This window comes from Hemitrygon akajei, chromosome 11 (assembly GCF_048418815.1).
Source record: "Hemitrygon akajei chromosome 11, sHemAka1.3, whole genome shotgun sequence".
Lineage (NCBI taxonomy): Eukaryota > Metazoa > Chordata > Chondrichthyes > Myliobatiformes > Dasyatidae > Hemitrygon > Hemitrygon akajei.
The window spans coordinates 39,192,421-39,209,117 of record NC_133134.1 but is presented as its reverse complement, the minus strand read 5'-3'; the positions used below and the strand labels follow the sequence as shown (position 1 = coordinate 39,209,117).

General features: G+C 40.9%; 1 protein-coding gene across 1 annotated transcript in view; it reads right to left on the bottom strand.

The window, feature by feature from the left end:
- Positions 1-16,697, bottom strand: part of wipi2 (WD repeat domain, phosphoinositide interacting 2) — a 78,146-nt gene that overhangs the window by 6,952 nt on the left and 54,497 nt on the right. The window contains exons 7-10 of the mRNA XM_073060660.1: positions 12,967-13,037; positions 4,902-5,009; positions 4,252-4,416; positions 3,573-3,680 (exon numbers count right to left, since the gene is read on the bottom strand). Coding sequence (XP_072916761.1) covers positions 3,573-3,680; positions 4,252-4,416; positions 4,902-5,009; positions 12,967-13,037 — 452 coding nt within the window. The remainder of the gene's footprint in view (positions 1-3,572; positions 3,681-4,251; positions 4,417-4,901; positions 5,010-12,966; positions 13,038-16,697) is intronic.

The window sequence follows — 16,697 nt, the reverse complement described above, 5'->3', positions numbered from 1 at the left end:
GTTATTTTCTTTCTCACATTTTTTGGCCAATTTCTAATTTTATTGTGGGTTATACAACTATGCATTAGGGTTACATATGACATGGTTAACCCAATTTCAGGTACATAAATTCTGTGTGAAAGCTCTGCTCACAAATATATGATATCTCATTATTAATGAGACATTATATCCCCTTGTGTATGTATATTTTATAAAGCAAGTGTCAATCTGACACCTGCAATATATTCCCATTTCTGTCCATGTTAACTGTTCAGAATGATTGGAAGCTCCTAATACATTTAACTTGAGAGGCTTCCTCAGTACTGGAGGCAAATAAAGCTTAAAAAATACCATGAGAAACTTTTGACATGAACTCAATTGCAACAATATTATCGATATTAGATACAGCGGTGTTAGAAAGTTTGTGAACCCTGTAGAATTTTCTCTATTTCTGCATAAATATGACCTAAAATGTAATCAGATCTTCACACAATTCCTAAAATTAAATAGAGAACCCAATTAAACAAAACATTATACTTTTTCATTTATTTATTGAGAAAAATGATCCAATATTACATGCACTTGTTGGGAAAAGTATGTGAACCTCTGGGGTAAAACTTGCTACAAAATCTATTTGGATTCAGGTTTTCCAATCAATGAGATGAGATTGAGTTGTAGAGGTGCACTGCTCTCTTAAAAAAAGACACAAAGTCAGCTTACTGACAGAGCCTGCGCTTCTCAAGAAAGATCTATTTATGTGATCCATGCCTCAATCAAAACAACTTTTAAAGGACCTTAGAAGAATTGTAGAGATGCATGAAGCTGGAAAAGGCTCCAAAAGCATTTCTAAAAACCTGAACATTCATCAGTCCACAGTAAGAGAAACTGTCTACATGTGGAAGAAACTCAGTACTGTTGCTACTTTCCCTACGAGTGGGCATCCTGCAAAGTGCACAAAGGGCAATTCTGAAGGAGGTGAAAAGAAACCCAAAGGTAACAGCAAAAGACATGCAGAAATCTCTAGAACTTGCTGAAGTCTCTGTTCATATGTCCACTATAAGAAAAATACTGAACAAGAATGGTGTTCATGGAAGGACACCACAGAGGAAAACACTGCTCTCCAAAAACACATTTCAAGTTTGCAAAGGACCACCTGGATGTTCTACAATGCTTCTAGGACAATGCTCAGTGGACAGCTATGACAAAAGTTGAGCTGCTTGACAGAAATACACATTGCTATATTTGGAGGGAAAAGGGCACTGCACACCAACACCAAAACCTCATCTCATCTGTGAAGCATGGTGGACGAAGCATCATGGTTTGGAGTTGCTTTGCTGCCTCAGAGCCTGGACAGCTTGTAATCATTGAGGGAACAATGAATTCAAAATTGTATGAAGACATTTTATGGGAGAATATCAGAGTAGCAGTCCATCACCTGAAGCTTAATAGAAGTTGGATAATGCAACAAGACAATGAATTGAAAGAGAAGAGTAAATCAACAACAGAATGGATTAAAAAGAAGAAAATTTGTGTTTTAAAATGGCTGAGTCAAAGTACTGATCTTAATCCAACAGAAATATTGTGGAAGGACCTGGTGTAAGCAGTTCATGCAAGGAAGCCCACCAACATCCCAGAGTTAAAGCAATTTTACAAGGAGGAATGGCCTAAAGTTCATCCAAGCTGATGTGCAAGACTGATCAACAGTTACCGGAAACGTTTGGTTGAAGTTATTGCTGTACAAGAGGCTCACACCAGTTACTGAAAGCAAAGGTTCACATACATTTTCCAACAAATACATGTAATATTAGATTATTTTCCTCAATAAATAAATGAACAAATATGATGGTTTTTAATTGGGTTCTCTTTATCTAGTTTCAGGATTTGTGTGAAGATCTGATCACATTTTAGGTCATATTTATGCAGTAATAGAGAAAATTTGACAGGGTTCACAAACCTTCTAGCACCATTGTATATAAATTAATAGTGTTATATTTGTGGGCATGGTGGCATTCTGGAGAGCTAGCAAGTTATGTCCTATAATTTCTAAGCATTAATCATACTCCTTGATAAAAGAAACTGATCTTAAGGACAATTTCTAGTATAAAATAACAAACAACTTCTAGCATGGGTCACCTTGGAAGATCAAAATTCAACTCTTGTGTGGGATAACTCAATAAATACTGCCAAAAAGTATCAAATTATTCAGGCACGCTCAAAACCTATGGCTTTACACAGTTAACATGACTCCCAATCTAGATCTGTTTTCACAAATGTTTCTTCAGTTTCTCCCTGTCAATTAGGATTTTTTTTCAAAGAAGTATTGCTTCATTTATTTTAAATGCAGGTATCTTGTGAGTGTATATGCAGCACATTGCAAAGCTGCCTTCTGCATAGTTATTCGAAGGAAGATGCTTCAAGCCTTGAAAAGCAATAAGTCATACAATATTATTTTCACTGAACTTGAGATACAGTCAGACCAATTATGCTCTAGAAAATCAATGCTTATATAAATTGGATCATATCATATCAACCATTTATCTGTGAACCATGTAATTCAATTTTAATTAAAATACAAATGTGGTGGAAAATGGGGACTAAGTGTTGTAATCTCTTCAGATTTTGCTTTGGGGACAAAGCTATCATTAACCAAAGAGCCTGGCACATAGACTACTCACATATTTTTCAATCTCACAAGTTGGAGAATAGTTGCAGCCTTCCCAATACTTGTGATTCCCACTGTAGTATTTAAGGGTACCTCTCGGTGAAGTCCACTTCTAGCATACCCCCAGTGGTCCTGCTTAATACCTGGCACTTCTGGCAGCTCTTGGGTTACTTGCCACTCCATCACCCAATCTCAATGAGTTTGCTGGCCCATTCCAACTAATTAGGTGATACACTCACCAATCTCTTGAAATTCTCCAATTGCCTAATTGGCTACCAACCACCAATATCCACTAACAACCCTTTAAGCATTAACCCTGATTACAGGTGCACATACTGATCCACAACTCTGACCCTCTCTCTTTTATGCCCAACAACCTCCTCAGCCTCTACTGCAACACAAACTTATCTAATTTTCTTTTTTGAGATATACAATGTTAAAATTCATCTGAACTGAAAGCTAGTGAATTCACAAAGCCTGCTCAGTGGCTTATGATTCATTGACTGTTGAACTGTGAGGAGATGAAAGACTGCAGATGCTGGAAATCTAGAGGAACATACAAAATTGTTGGAGGAATTCAGCAGAAACTGACTTCCTGATGAAGGGTCTCAACACAAAATCAACTGCCCATTGCCCTCCATAGATGCTGCATGACCTGCTGCATTCCTCCAGCAGCTGAACTGCACTGGTGAGCATTCAAAACAAAACATGCATTGGCCATTGTGATTCTATCCATAAGCATCTAAGGCAGAGGTTCCTAACCTGGGGTCCATGGACCTCTCTGTTAATGGTAGAGATCCATGGCATGAAAAAGGTTGGGAACTCTGCTCTAGAGACTGGATTAAACTTAAGAGCTAAAAAGTCCAAGTAATTATTTCACACTCTGGAGCTCTGCAGTGTATTTTCAACCTGCGGGCACTACTTTGCTTACTTGTGCTGTTTCATTAGTGTGCACTCGCCTCCCTCTTGTGGGTCCAGGTTATACATGTAGAGATAACCATCCGCTGCTGCAACCAGTAGTCGAGGAATCTTCTGAATTCTGGAACCCAAAACCAAATGTGCAGTTGTCAAATTGGAAATACTGTTTATTGTTCTGCTTTCAAAGAGGGGAACTTCATAATATCTTTTTACTGCTCAACATTTGTTCAAATAAAATGTCTCTTGCTCTTTCCTTATAAACAGCTCTGATTTCTTTCTCATATTTTTTTTCTATTCCTAGCTTTACCTACCACTGCTAATTTCCTATTTCGTCCTTTCAGATTGTTTTTACACATTTTCTCCTGCTAATTGGTTTCTTCTGTTGTTTTGTTATTTACTTTTGAAATTATTTTCTTATCTGAGGTCAAAGCAACAAACAATATACCAAGAATAACTTGATATAATGGAAAGGTGCTTATGGCTTGCACTAGCTATCTGCTAGTGGAAGCCATGATATTAAATTGTAACAGTCAAAAGTAACAGTTTATTCTTTATTCAGTGTACTGGAACCTTGAATATTTTAAAGTTAAATGTTTAGTTTGACTGTCCAATATTGCTGTACACCACTTGCTTTTTAAAACAAAAGTAAAACAATGCTTGGTGTATTTAGTTTTTACCAACAGGATACTCACGTTGCCAACGCACAGATGTTTCTGTGTCCCGAGAAGGGCAATCTGACTGTTGCAAATGCCCTGCCCTGATTAAACATTTCTGTGACCTGTGAAGGCAGATAGCTAGTGGAAGCCATGAGCACTTTCCCAAAGTACCCAGTCCACGTGGTTGGTTCTTCCTGCGGTCTGAACAAAGAAAAATGTTTAAAGATAAAAAAGCAATTGAATCATTCTCCTCCTTGGTCCCCTCTTTCTCATCTCTTTCAGGACTGTGTTGCTGCACAAAGACTTCTTCCAAATCCCACAGCAGCATGCTTTGCTTTTGAATAAAAATATATTCATTTCCCATAACATTCCACATGTGCAAACTGAGTCAGATAGGCAAAATGATATCAAAGCATTTTCAAAATCAGTTGCTGCAAGGTAAACTGCAGGGTGGGACACCTGCCCAGTTTTAACACTGAAATTGGTACAAGCCTCATTTCCTGCACCAAGGTGGTTCACATAAGCACGGCAGGCCTTACAGATCATAGAAATAAATGTCACAAATAGGATTTTTTTTATAGTATGCAGAACAGAACATTGCTATTATGAAGGTACTTTATGAGAATTTTTTTGATTAGGAGGCTTATCAATTTTACCTGTTGAGAATTATTTCAGTATTGACCTACTTTTCTTTTTGTGTCTCCAGTTTGAAGATATGTACCGTCTCTGTGTTACTGGAGGCCGACAGAAACATTCCGTCCATGCTGAATGCTAGTGAACAGATACTCACACACCTAAAATGACAAGAAACAAGTCCTACTAAGAAAATGGGTAAATAATTTAATTATTCAACTCACTCAGCAAGACTCAAAATTACTACCAATTAAGAAACAAAAACAATACATTAAATACAGGAAATTGCTAAATTCCTTTTCCATCACAATAGAGGAAAAGTTGTCTGTCACTTAATTCCGTTAGTTAATTTAATTTTATACAGCCTTAGTGATGTTGTAGTCATGTGCTGGTGCAATTGCTAGTTCCTAGCCTCCGAGTCAGAGGGTTGTGGATTCAAGTCCCATTATAGCAATATCAAGATTAACATTCCTATATATTGCTAAGAAAGTGATGCCTTTCAAATGACTCTTGCTTTAAAGACCCCATCTATATCTTTCCTCAGAGAGTCCTGAAAGATTCTACAACACTTTGCGGAAAAGCAGACAAGGTTTGGCACACTGGTATAGATAGAAAGGAGGGAAGAATACCCGAGAGAAAAGGCGAGTAAGGAACAAGGCAAGAGCAGGATCTCTGGATTACTCCCAGTCCTAAATGCTTGTCAGGGCAGATACAGGATCACAGCACAGATAAATGACTGAATGAGAAACTGCTGTAGGAGGCAGGGTTGGAGGTGCTTGGATCATTGGAAACTCTTCTGGGGCAGAGATGACCTGTACAAGAGGGGTGGAATGCACCTAACTGGAGGGGAGCCAGCATCCTGGCTGGGATGTTCGCTAGTGTTACTCGAAAGGGTTTAAACTAGCTTGGCAGGGGGATGGGAACCAGAGCACCAGGTCAGAAAGTGGAGGGATAGAAAGGAAGTCAGATATGAGCAAAGTAATGGGTACAATAGGACACATAATTTGACTAAGTGCATGTAATTTAATGCTAGGAATATCATGGGTAAATGTGATGAACTTAAGAGCACAGATTAGTACATGGAATTATGATATTGTGGCCATTGCAGCAACTTGTTTGAGAGAGACAGAGAAACAGGAATATGTCTGTAATGTCCCAGGTTTTCGATCTTTTAGATAGAGAGGAAGGTGGCAGGGAGGGGAGAATTGCACTACTAAACAGGGACAATATCACAGCTGTGCTCAAGGGGACATAATGGAAGGCTTGTCCACCACGTCTATCTGTATGATAGAAATAGAAAGGATGCAATAACTTTGATGGGATAGTACTACAGACTGCCGCCCCACCTCCACTAAAAGCCACCAGGACACTGAGGAACAGATATACAGGCAAATTAAGGAAAGGTGTAAAAACAATAGGGGTGTTGTTATGGGGGACTTCAACTTCCCTAATATAAACTGGGACCTTCTTAGTGCAAGTAATTAGATGGGGCAGAATTTGTTAGATACATCCAGGAGGGCTTCTTAAATCAATATGTAGATATTCCAACAAGAGCAGGGGCTGTAGTGGATCTGCTGTTGGGTAATAAGCCTGATCAAATGACTGATTTTTCAGTGGATGAACAGTTAAGTCAAGTCAAGTCACTTTTTATTGTCATTTCGACCATAACTGTTGGTACAGTACACAGTAAAAACGAGACAACGTTTTTCAGGACCATGATGCTACATGAAACAGTACAAAAACTACACTGAACTACGTGAAAACAACACAGCAAAAAAACACTAGATTACAGACCTACCCAGGACTACATAAAATGCACAAAAGTGCAGGCATTACAATAAATAATAAACAAGACAATAGGCACTGTAGAGAGCAGTAAGTTGGTGTCAGTCCAGGCTCTGGGTATTGAGGAGTCTGATAGCTTGGAGGAAGAAACTGTTACAGACTGTACTGAGTCTGGTCGTGGTTTAGGAAAGAGTGACCACAGATCTTTAAGTATTAAGGTAGCTAAACATACAACATAGAATAGTGCAGCACATTACAGGCCCTTCGGCCCACAATGTTGTGCCGACCCTCAAACCCTGCCTCCCATATAACCCCCCACCTTAAATTCCTCCATATAACTGTCTAGTAGTCTCTTAAACTTCACTAGTGTATCTGCCTCCACCACTGATTCAGGCAGTGCATTCCACACACCAACCATTTGCTGAGTGAAAAATCTTCCTCTAATATCCCCCTTGAACTTCCCTCCCCCTTACCTTAAAGCCATGTCCTCTTGTACTGAGCAGTGGTGCCCTGGGGAAGAGGCACTGGCTGTCCACTCTGTCTATTCCTCTTAATATCTTGTACACCGCTATCATGTCTCCTCTCATTCTCCTCCTCTCCAAAGAGTAAAGCCCTAGCTCCCTTAATCTCTGATCATAATCCATACTCTCTAAACCAGGCAGCATCCTGGTAAATCTCCTCTGTACCCTTTCCAATGCTTCCACATCCTTCCTATACTGAGGTGACCAGAACTGGACACAGTACTCCAAGTGTGGCCTAACTAGAGTTTTATAGAGCCGCATCATTACATCGCGTTTCTTAAACTCTATCCCTTGACTTATGAAAGCTAACACCCATAAGCTTTCTTAACTACCCTATCTACCTCCGAGGCAACTTTTAGGGATCTGTGGACATGTACCCCCAGATCCCTCTGCTCCTCCACACTACCAAGTATCCTGCCATTTACTTTGTACTCTGCCTTGGAGTTTGTCCTTCCAAAGTGTACCACCTCACACTTCTCTGGGTTGAACTCCATCTGCCACTTCTCAGCCCACTTCTGTATCCTATCAATGTCTCTCTGCAATCTTCGACAATCCTCTACACTATCTACAACACCACCAACATTTATGTCGTCTGCAAACTTGCCAACCCACCCTTCTACCCCCACATCCAGGTCGTTAATAAAAATCACAAAAAGTAGAGGTCCCAGAACAGATCCTTGTGGGACACCACTAGTCACAACCCTCCAATCTGAATGTACTCCCTCCACCACGACCCTCTGCCTTCTGCAGGCAAGCCAATTCTGAATCCACCTGGCCAAACTTCCCTGGATCCCATGCCTTCTGACTCTCTGAATAAGCCTACCATATGGAACCTTGTCAAATACCTTACTAAAATCCATGTAGATCACATCCACTACACTACCCTCATCTATATGCCTGGTCACCTCCTCAAAGAACTCTATCAGGCTTGTTAGGCACGATCTGCCCTTCACAAAGCCATGCTGACTGTCCCTGATCAGACCATGATTCTCTAAATGCCCATAGATCCTATCTCTAAGAATCTTTTCCAACAGCTTTCCCACCACAGACGTAAGGCTCACTGGTCTGTAATTACCTGGACTATCCCTACTACCTTTTTTGAACAAGGGGACAACATTCGCCTCCCTCCAATCCTCCGGTACCATTCCCGTGGACAATGAGGACACAAAGATCCTAGCCAGAGTTTCAGCAATCTCTTCCCTTGCCAAGTGGAGCAGCCTGGTGAATATTCCGTCAGGACCCGGGGACTTATCCGTCCTAATGTATTTTAACAACTCCAACACCTCCTCTCCCTTAATATCAACATGCTCCAGAACATCAACCTCACTCATATTGTCCTCACTGTCATCAAGTTCCCTCTCAGTGGTGAATACTGAAGAGAAGTATTCATTGAGGACCTCACTTACTTCCACAGCCTCCAGGCACATCTTCCCACTTTTATCTCTAATCAGTCCTACCTTCACTCCTGTCATCCTTTTGTTCTTCACATAATTGAAGAATGCCTTTGGGTTTTCCTTTACCCTACTCACCAAGGCCTTCTCATGCCCCCTTCTTGCTCTTCTCAGCCCCTTCTTAAGCTCCTTTCTTGCTACCTTATATTCCTCAATAGACCCATCTGACCCTTGCTTCCTAAACCTCATGTATGCTGCCTTCTTCCATCTGACTAGATTTTCCACTTCACTTGTCACCCATGGTTCCTTCACCCTACCATTCTTTATCTTCCTCACCGGGACAAATTTATCCCTAACATCCTGCAAGAGATCCTTAAACATCGACCATAAGTCCATAGTACATTTCCCTGGAAAAACATCATCCCAATTCACACCCGCAAGTTCTAGCCTTATAGCCTCATAATTTTCCCAATTAAAAATTTCCCTGTCCTCTCTGATTCTATCCTTTTCTATGATAATGCTAAAGGTCAGGGAGCGGTGATCACTGTCCCCCAGATGCTCACCCACTGACAGATGTTACCTGACCCGGTTCGTTACCTAATACTAGATCTAGTATGGCATTCCCCCTAGTCAGCCTGTCAACATACTGTGACAGGAATCCATCCTGGACACACTTAACAAACTCTGCCCCATCTAAACCCTTGGAACTAATCAAGTGCCAATCAATATTAGGGAAGTTAAAGTCACCCATGATAACAACCCTGTTATTTTTGTACCTTTCCAAAATCTGCCTCCCAATCTGTGCTGCTACCAGGGGGCCTATAGAATACCCCCACTAGAGTAACTGCTCCCTTCCTGTTCCTGACTTCCACCCATACTGACTCAAAAGAGGATCCTGCTACATTACCCACCCTTTCTGCAGCTGTAATAGTAACCCTGACCAGTAATGCCACCCCTCCTCCCCCCCCCCATCCCTTTTAAACCACTGAAATCCAGGAATATTGAGAATCCATTCCTGCCCTGGTGCCAGCCAAGTCTCCGTAATGGCCACTACATCATAATTCCATGTATGTATCCAAGCTCTCAGTTCATCACCTTTGTTCCTGATGCTTCTTGCATTGAAGTACACACACTTTAGCCCTTCTACCTTAATGCCCTTTATTCTGCTGCTCTTTCCTCAAAGCCTCTCTATATGTTAGATCTGGCTTTACTCCATACATTTCTTTCACTGCTCTATCGCTCCGGGTCCCATCCCCCTTGCAAATTAGTTTAAACCCTCCCGAACCAAGCTAGCAAACCTACCAGCAAGGATATTGCTCCCCCTCGAGGCACATTTACCACCCTAAAGGCAAGCATTTCACAGCACATTAACGACAACGATGTTAGATAAGCATAAGTGCAGACCTTGTGGGAGAGTATTAAATTGGAGCAGGAAAAATTAAAAGAGCATTGGGCAGAAACTAGGGAGAGTTAATTAAGAATAGCTGTTTTAGGGCAAGTCCACATCCGACTTGTGGAGGATGTTTAAAGACCAACTGCACAGAATGCAGGACAGGTACATTCCAGTCAGATGGAAACACAAAGATGACAAGGTAAGGGAACTCTGGATGTCAAGCGAGGTAATGTACTTAGTCAAAAAAAAGTGTGCAAATCTTAGGAAGCTAGAATCAAACAGAGCCTTTGAGGATTATAAAGAAGCCAGAAAAATTAACAAGGAAATTGGGAAAGTCAGGAGGGGACATGAGAAGTGCTTTGCAAGTTGGATTAAAGAGAATCCCAAGACATTCTACACATACATCAGGAGACAGAGGATAACTATGCAGAAGGTTACAATAAATGGGATTTATGGTGAATTGGCTGTTTGGATTCAAAACTGGCTTGCCCATAGAAGATAGAGAGTGGTGGTCAAAGGGACTTATTCTAGCTGGAGGTCCGTGATTAGTGGTGTTCCCTGGGGAACCTGTTTGTGATGTATATAAATGATCTGGATGAAAACACAGACAAGTGGCTTAATAAGTTTGCAGATGATGCCAAGTTTGGTGGTGGTGTGGCTAGCAAAAGGACTGGCAAAGAATACACAAGGATAAGATCAGATGCAGGTATGGACAGAGAAATGGCAGGTGGAGTTTAACCAGAACAAATGTGAAGTGTTATTATTAGAAAATTATTTTATTAGAAAATGCAAAGAGACAGTGCACTGTTAGGGACAAGGCACTTAACAGTGTTGATAAGCAGAGTGATCTTGGGATCCAAGTTCATATCTCCCTGGAAGTGGCTACAGAGATTGATAGGGTGGTTAAGAAGGTATATGGTATGCTTGCCTTTATTAGTCAAGGCATTGAATTCAAAGGTCTGGGAGTTATGTTGCAATTTTATAAAATGCTAGTTAGGCCACATCTGGAATACTGCATACAGTTCTGGTTGCCCCATTACAGGAAGGACATTGGGGCTTCAGAGAAGGTGTAGAAGAGGATGCTGCCTGGATTACAAGGCATGTGCTATAATGAGGGGTTGGACAAACGAAGGTAGGTTTCTCTGGAGCAGCAGAAGCTGAGGGGAGATCTGATAGAAGTTTCTCAGATTATGAGAGGCACAGATAGAGTAGACAGACAGTATCTTTTCCCAGGGTTGAAATGTCTAATATTAGCAGGCAGGCATTTAAGGTGAGAGGGAGTAATTTTAAAGGAAATGTGAGAGGCAAGTTTTTTCTTTAATACCGGGAGTGATAGGTGCTCGGAATGCACTACCAGGAGTGGTGGTAGAGGCAGATACATTAGGGACTTCTACGAGACATTTAGATAGGCATATGAATGTGAAGAAAAGAAAGGCTATGGACATTGTATAGGCATAAGGTACTAGCTTAATTGGCCGTTTGATTGATAATCTGTTTGGTTCAGTGCAACATTGTGGGTCAAAAAGCCTGTTCCTGTACTGTTCTATGTTTTATGGTGTTTTTACGGTCAATTTGTGTGCCTCCATTAGAATCATAAAAATAGATCAATTAGTCAATACGCTGCTGCCTGTGGGAGTTTGCTACGCTTAAAACAGCTGCTGTACTTCCATTCATCCCTCCACACTAATCTCCCTCCCAGCAGTTACTCCTGTAAGTGACCCAAGTGCTATACTTGCCCATTCATTTCCTCCCTCACCTCTATTCTGGGCTCCAAACAGCCCTTCCAGGTGAGGCAACACTTCACTTGCAAATCTGCTGAGGTCATCTATTGTGTTCCATGCAGGGTCCTCTTTACTGGTGAGACCCGTTGTAAACTGTGATACTGCTTCGTCGAGCACCTCCTCACCATCGGCCAAAAGTGGAACTTCCCAGTGGCAAGACATTTTAATTCCAACTCCCATTCCCATTCCAACATGTCAATCTATGGCCTCCTCTTATGCCAAGATGAAGCCACCCTCAGGGTGGAGGAGCAACACTTTATATTCCGTCTGGATAGCCTCCAACCTGATGGCATGAATATCAATTTCTCCTTCCAGTGCAAAAAGTATTTCCTCCCCCTCCCCTCTTCTTCTAGTCCCCACTCTGGTCTCTTACTTCTTCTCTGCTGCCAATCACCTCCCCCTCGATCCCCTCCTCCATCCCTTTCTCCCATGGTCCACTCTCCTCTATCAGATTTCTTCTTCTCTAGCTCTTATCTTACCAATCCACCTGGCTTCATCTATCACGTTCCAGCTATCCTCCTTCCCCACCCCCCTCACCTTTTATTTCTGGCATCTTCCTCTTCCTTTTCAGTCCCAAAGAAGGGTCTCAGCCCAAAACATCAACTGTTTATTCATTTCCAGAGATGCTGCCTGACCTCCAGCATTTTGTGCATTGTTGCAATTTCTATAATGCAATCAATACACTTTGATAATACTCCTTTGGCTATATAGAACTGAATCACAGCTATATGATCTGCAGTCTAATGTTTTGGCTATTCAATTCTCTGGGTATGCTGAGAATTGATCTGTTGAGACTAATGAATATTTTTCACTTTCCACCTTAACTAATACTTTTCATGAAGTATATACATCACCGAATACACTTCTCCAATTAAATAATTAGAGCATTATTCCTTTCTGGTAATTTGCATTAGGAAAAAAAAATACACTTGCCCATTAAGAATGTTTATAAAATGACTCTTCACAACAAAAAATATTCTTCTTTTAAGAAATAACCTTATTTTAATTTTTTAAAATCAATCTACAATATTTACCTCAAAGCCTTACAGCTTTAACAGTTTATTGTTGCTTATATTCAACTTTATGAAATGCTTTGTGAAAGACTATAGTCAAAGTGAATTATGAACTTCTTACAGAAGCCTGGCAGACCTCAGACTAGACTGTGCTTTTCTAAGTCATCAGTGACAGCTTGTCCTTGTATTTAATAACAAATACATAAGCAAGTTTAACTCTGCCCTTTCATTTACCTTTTAACACCCCTCCGGAATTCAAAGAGTTTCTGCCCCTCGGGAATGGAAAATACTCTGATAACTGTTCCCTGTAGAATCAAAATCAAAGAATGAAGCATAAAATCAGAAGTTACTCTGAGCAATACTGATTGAGATCAGGAAATGATTATTATTGTGTAGTATTTATAGATAGACAGATGAACTGAACAATTTTAAAAGCACAGGTTTCATTAACAGTATGATTACATTGTGCTTGGACCACAAGCTGATGTAGCAATGCATTGCAGAGTGGCACCCTATCAGCATGCAATTACAATTATTTGTGGCAACTTCCATGCCTTGAAGCTATAAAAAGGCAAGGTACAGTACTTTTCCAAAAGAAAGGAAAGTTTACTGGCAGAACAATAACAGGCCTTTCCTATAAATCACGTAATTCCTTATGACCAGATCTTTAGGCCAAAGAATAGCAAGACAATTCCAGGTGCCAGTACTACCATTTAGTGACATAGCAACCCAAAAGTTGAAACTGTAATTTCATTCTTCTGTGCCATGAAACAAGATTAAACGAATCAAGTAAAGCTGATTAATATTCACAGGAATCTATCTACTTTATTAATGGCCATTAAAAAAAAACCACCAAGATAACCTATCTAAGCAGCCACACAAAATTTGTTATCTATAATATGTGGTCAACTTTCAACATTCCCTGAAAAGGTCCAGGAAGTTGCCCACCTGCTTAGGAACACATGTACTAAAGTAATTTGCAGCAGCAAAAGCAAGATCTGTGCAGGAGTAGGAACCATTATTCCAAAGTATAAGTCTTGTTGCATGTGAATATCACTTGGGGCAATAAAAAGTCAGGTGTAAATGGAGTGGCCATGGTTAAAGTTGCCAGAGTTAGAGTGGGTAACTGACGCTTTGCCTTGAGGGGCTTTGGGGAGAAGAGGTGGAGGCCAGGGTCCCAGAGACCATTTTGGACATGCCATTATGTGAGTGGGCCAGAGTCAGAGTCTGAGAACTGAGGCTTTGGCTCAAGAGTCTTTGGCAAGGATACTCGTAGTGAAGAAGGACAGAGCTGATCCAATGCAATGGGCTCCACCAGAACCATGATGAGTCCAGGGTCCAAGCAAATTGCATAATTAGGACTATAGCTTTAAACTAGATAGTAGGGGGGTAGTTACCAAAGCCTGGAAAAGTATGAATAAAGTAAAAGAAAAAGAATGCAGGGAAGGTTATAGAGGTCTCTATTATAAAGAATATTGACAAAATTTGAGAAATTATATAGGAGATGATCTTGTAACATAGTTAGAAATTGGCAGATATGACGTTGTGGGGATCAATGAATTGTGGTAGAAAGATAATCACATCTGGGAGCTTAACATCCAAGGATATACATCGTATTGAAAGGACAGGAAGGTGGACAGAGGGGATGGATTTACTGGTAAAAAAAAATGCAATCAAATCCTTTGGAAGAGTGACATAGGACAGTGGTCCCCAACCACCGGGCTGCAAAGAATGTGCTACTGGGCCACAGGGAAACAATATGATTTGGCGATATGAAACGATATGAGTCAGCTGCACCTTTCCTCATTCCCTGTCACGCCCACTGTTGAACTTGAACGCACTCGAGGTCAACAGTCGCCTAAACACAGTGATACCCTCGCACCAGGGATCAGTAGTTGGCCTCGGGTAACTGGCCGCCTCACGCGGCTGGCGAAAAGTGCCATTGCTACTGGCTTGGAGCGCAGACAGATGGGCGCCGCCTCTAAACCCATTTAGCACACCAAATGTTTCTGGGGAACCCAATGCTAAAATATTTGCAGACAACCTAATTCTGGCTCAGGGTTTCCTAAGTAGCAGAGCAGCTACCTCGCTGCAACCTACTGAAAGTCATCCCTCGAGCCAAACTTTTGTCAGTCAATAGATCCTACCTACCTACAAGGGGGACGGGCACGCGCCCTGTCGCACTCCTCGCTCCATCGGTTGCTCTGTCTGGACTGCAACCGCCGTGGCCCCGGTATGGGGACCTCCAGACCTTACCTTGTCCTTTCACTGGTGTGTTGCAATAATTTTATATGTTCATACGAGGAAAATATGCGCTTTGTGTTTAATATCCAAACGTTACTTAAAATGTTATGATGCTGTTGACTTATAAGTGAGTTATAATTGACTAATCACTATGTTCATGCGAGGAAAATATGTGCTGTGTGTTTAATATTAAATTTGTTAGATAAACCCTCTTAGAAATGAAATTAAGTGTATTAGCCACTTACAAGTGATTTATAGTCGACTTATCACCTACATTCTGGTCGTGATTAACACTCCCCCCCCACCCCCCCCGTTGGCCAGTCCACAAGAATGTTGTCAATATTAAATCGGTCCGCGGTGCCCAAAAGGTTGGTGACCCCGACATAGGATGAGATGTAGAATCCTTGTAATTAGTGTTTAATACACCTCAAAAGATTAAAAATATCAAGTTGGGATATATGGATATATATGCCTCTGAACAGAAGGCAGGATGTGGGGCACAAATTATAACAGGAGATGGAGATGGAAAAGGCATGTGAAAAAGGCAATGTTATGATGGACATGCAGGATTTGAATATGCAGGCAGATTGGGAAAATCAGGTTAGTGCTGCATCCCAAGTGAAAGAATTTGTAGAATGCCTACAAGATGGCTTTTTAGAGCAACTTGTGGTTGGGTGCACTACGGAAAAGGTATTTCTGGATTTGCTATTGTGTAATTAACCAGACTACATTAGGGAGTTTAAGATAAAGGAACCCTTAGAAGACTGTGATCATAATATGAGAATTCACTCTGCAGTTTGTGAGGAAGAAGCAAAAAATAAAAAATACATTGTTATTACAGTGGAGAAAAGGCAACTAAAGGAAAGAATAGAGGCATGGAAGTGAAGCTGGCCAAAGTTAATAGGACAGGGCATCAGCAGGGAAGCCGCTCAAGATTGGTTTATCCCAAAGACAAAGAAGCATTCTAAAGGGAGGACAAAGCAATCATGGCTAACAAGGGAAGTCAAAGGCAGCATAAAAGCAAAAGAAAGGGCATACAGAATAGCAAAAATTAGCGGGAAGCTACAAGATTGGGATTAAAAACCAACAGAAGCAATTAAAAAAGAAAAAAGGAGAGAGAAGATGAAACATAAAGGGAAGCTAGTGAGTGAGAGACAGAGAGAAAATTCATTACCACAGGTGGCTGTGGAGGCCAAGTCATTGGGTATGTTTAAAGTGGAGGTGATGGGTTTTTGATTAGTAAGGGTGTCAAAGGTTGCGGGGAGAATGCAGGAGAATGGGGTTGGGGGGGAGAAAATAAGTCAGCTATATTTGAATGGCAGAGCAGAATTGATGGGCTGAATGGCATAATTTTGCTCCTCGATCTTGTGGGCTTATTAGTATCTTGGTGAGGGGCAACAAATGCAGTATGATAGTAATACAAGAATGTTCCTTTTAATTAATTTACAGTCTATGGTCACTGTTCATCTCCTGTTACAGATGTACAAAGATAAATAACTGTCAAAAGGAATGATGGGCCAGGTGACAATTGTATTTTATGCTTTTACTGGAATTAATTCAGCAATTTCTAGAACCTGAATTGATTATAAACTAATATGTTGATACATAAGTGTTATTTGATGAACATATTACAACATATATGTCACTGAGAATATTTCAGGTAGAGAATCAACCAACGTATCCAGCAGAACATTCGACACAACGTAACCAGCCTGATACAA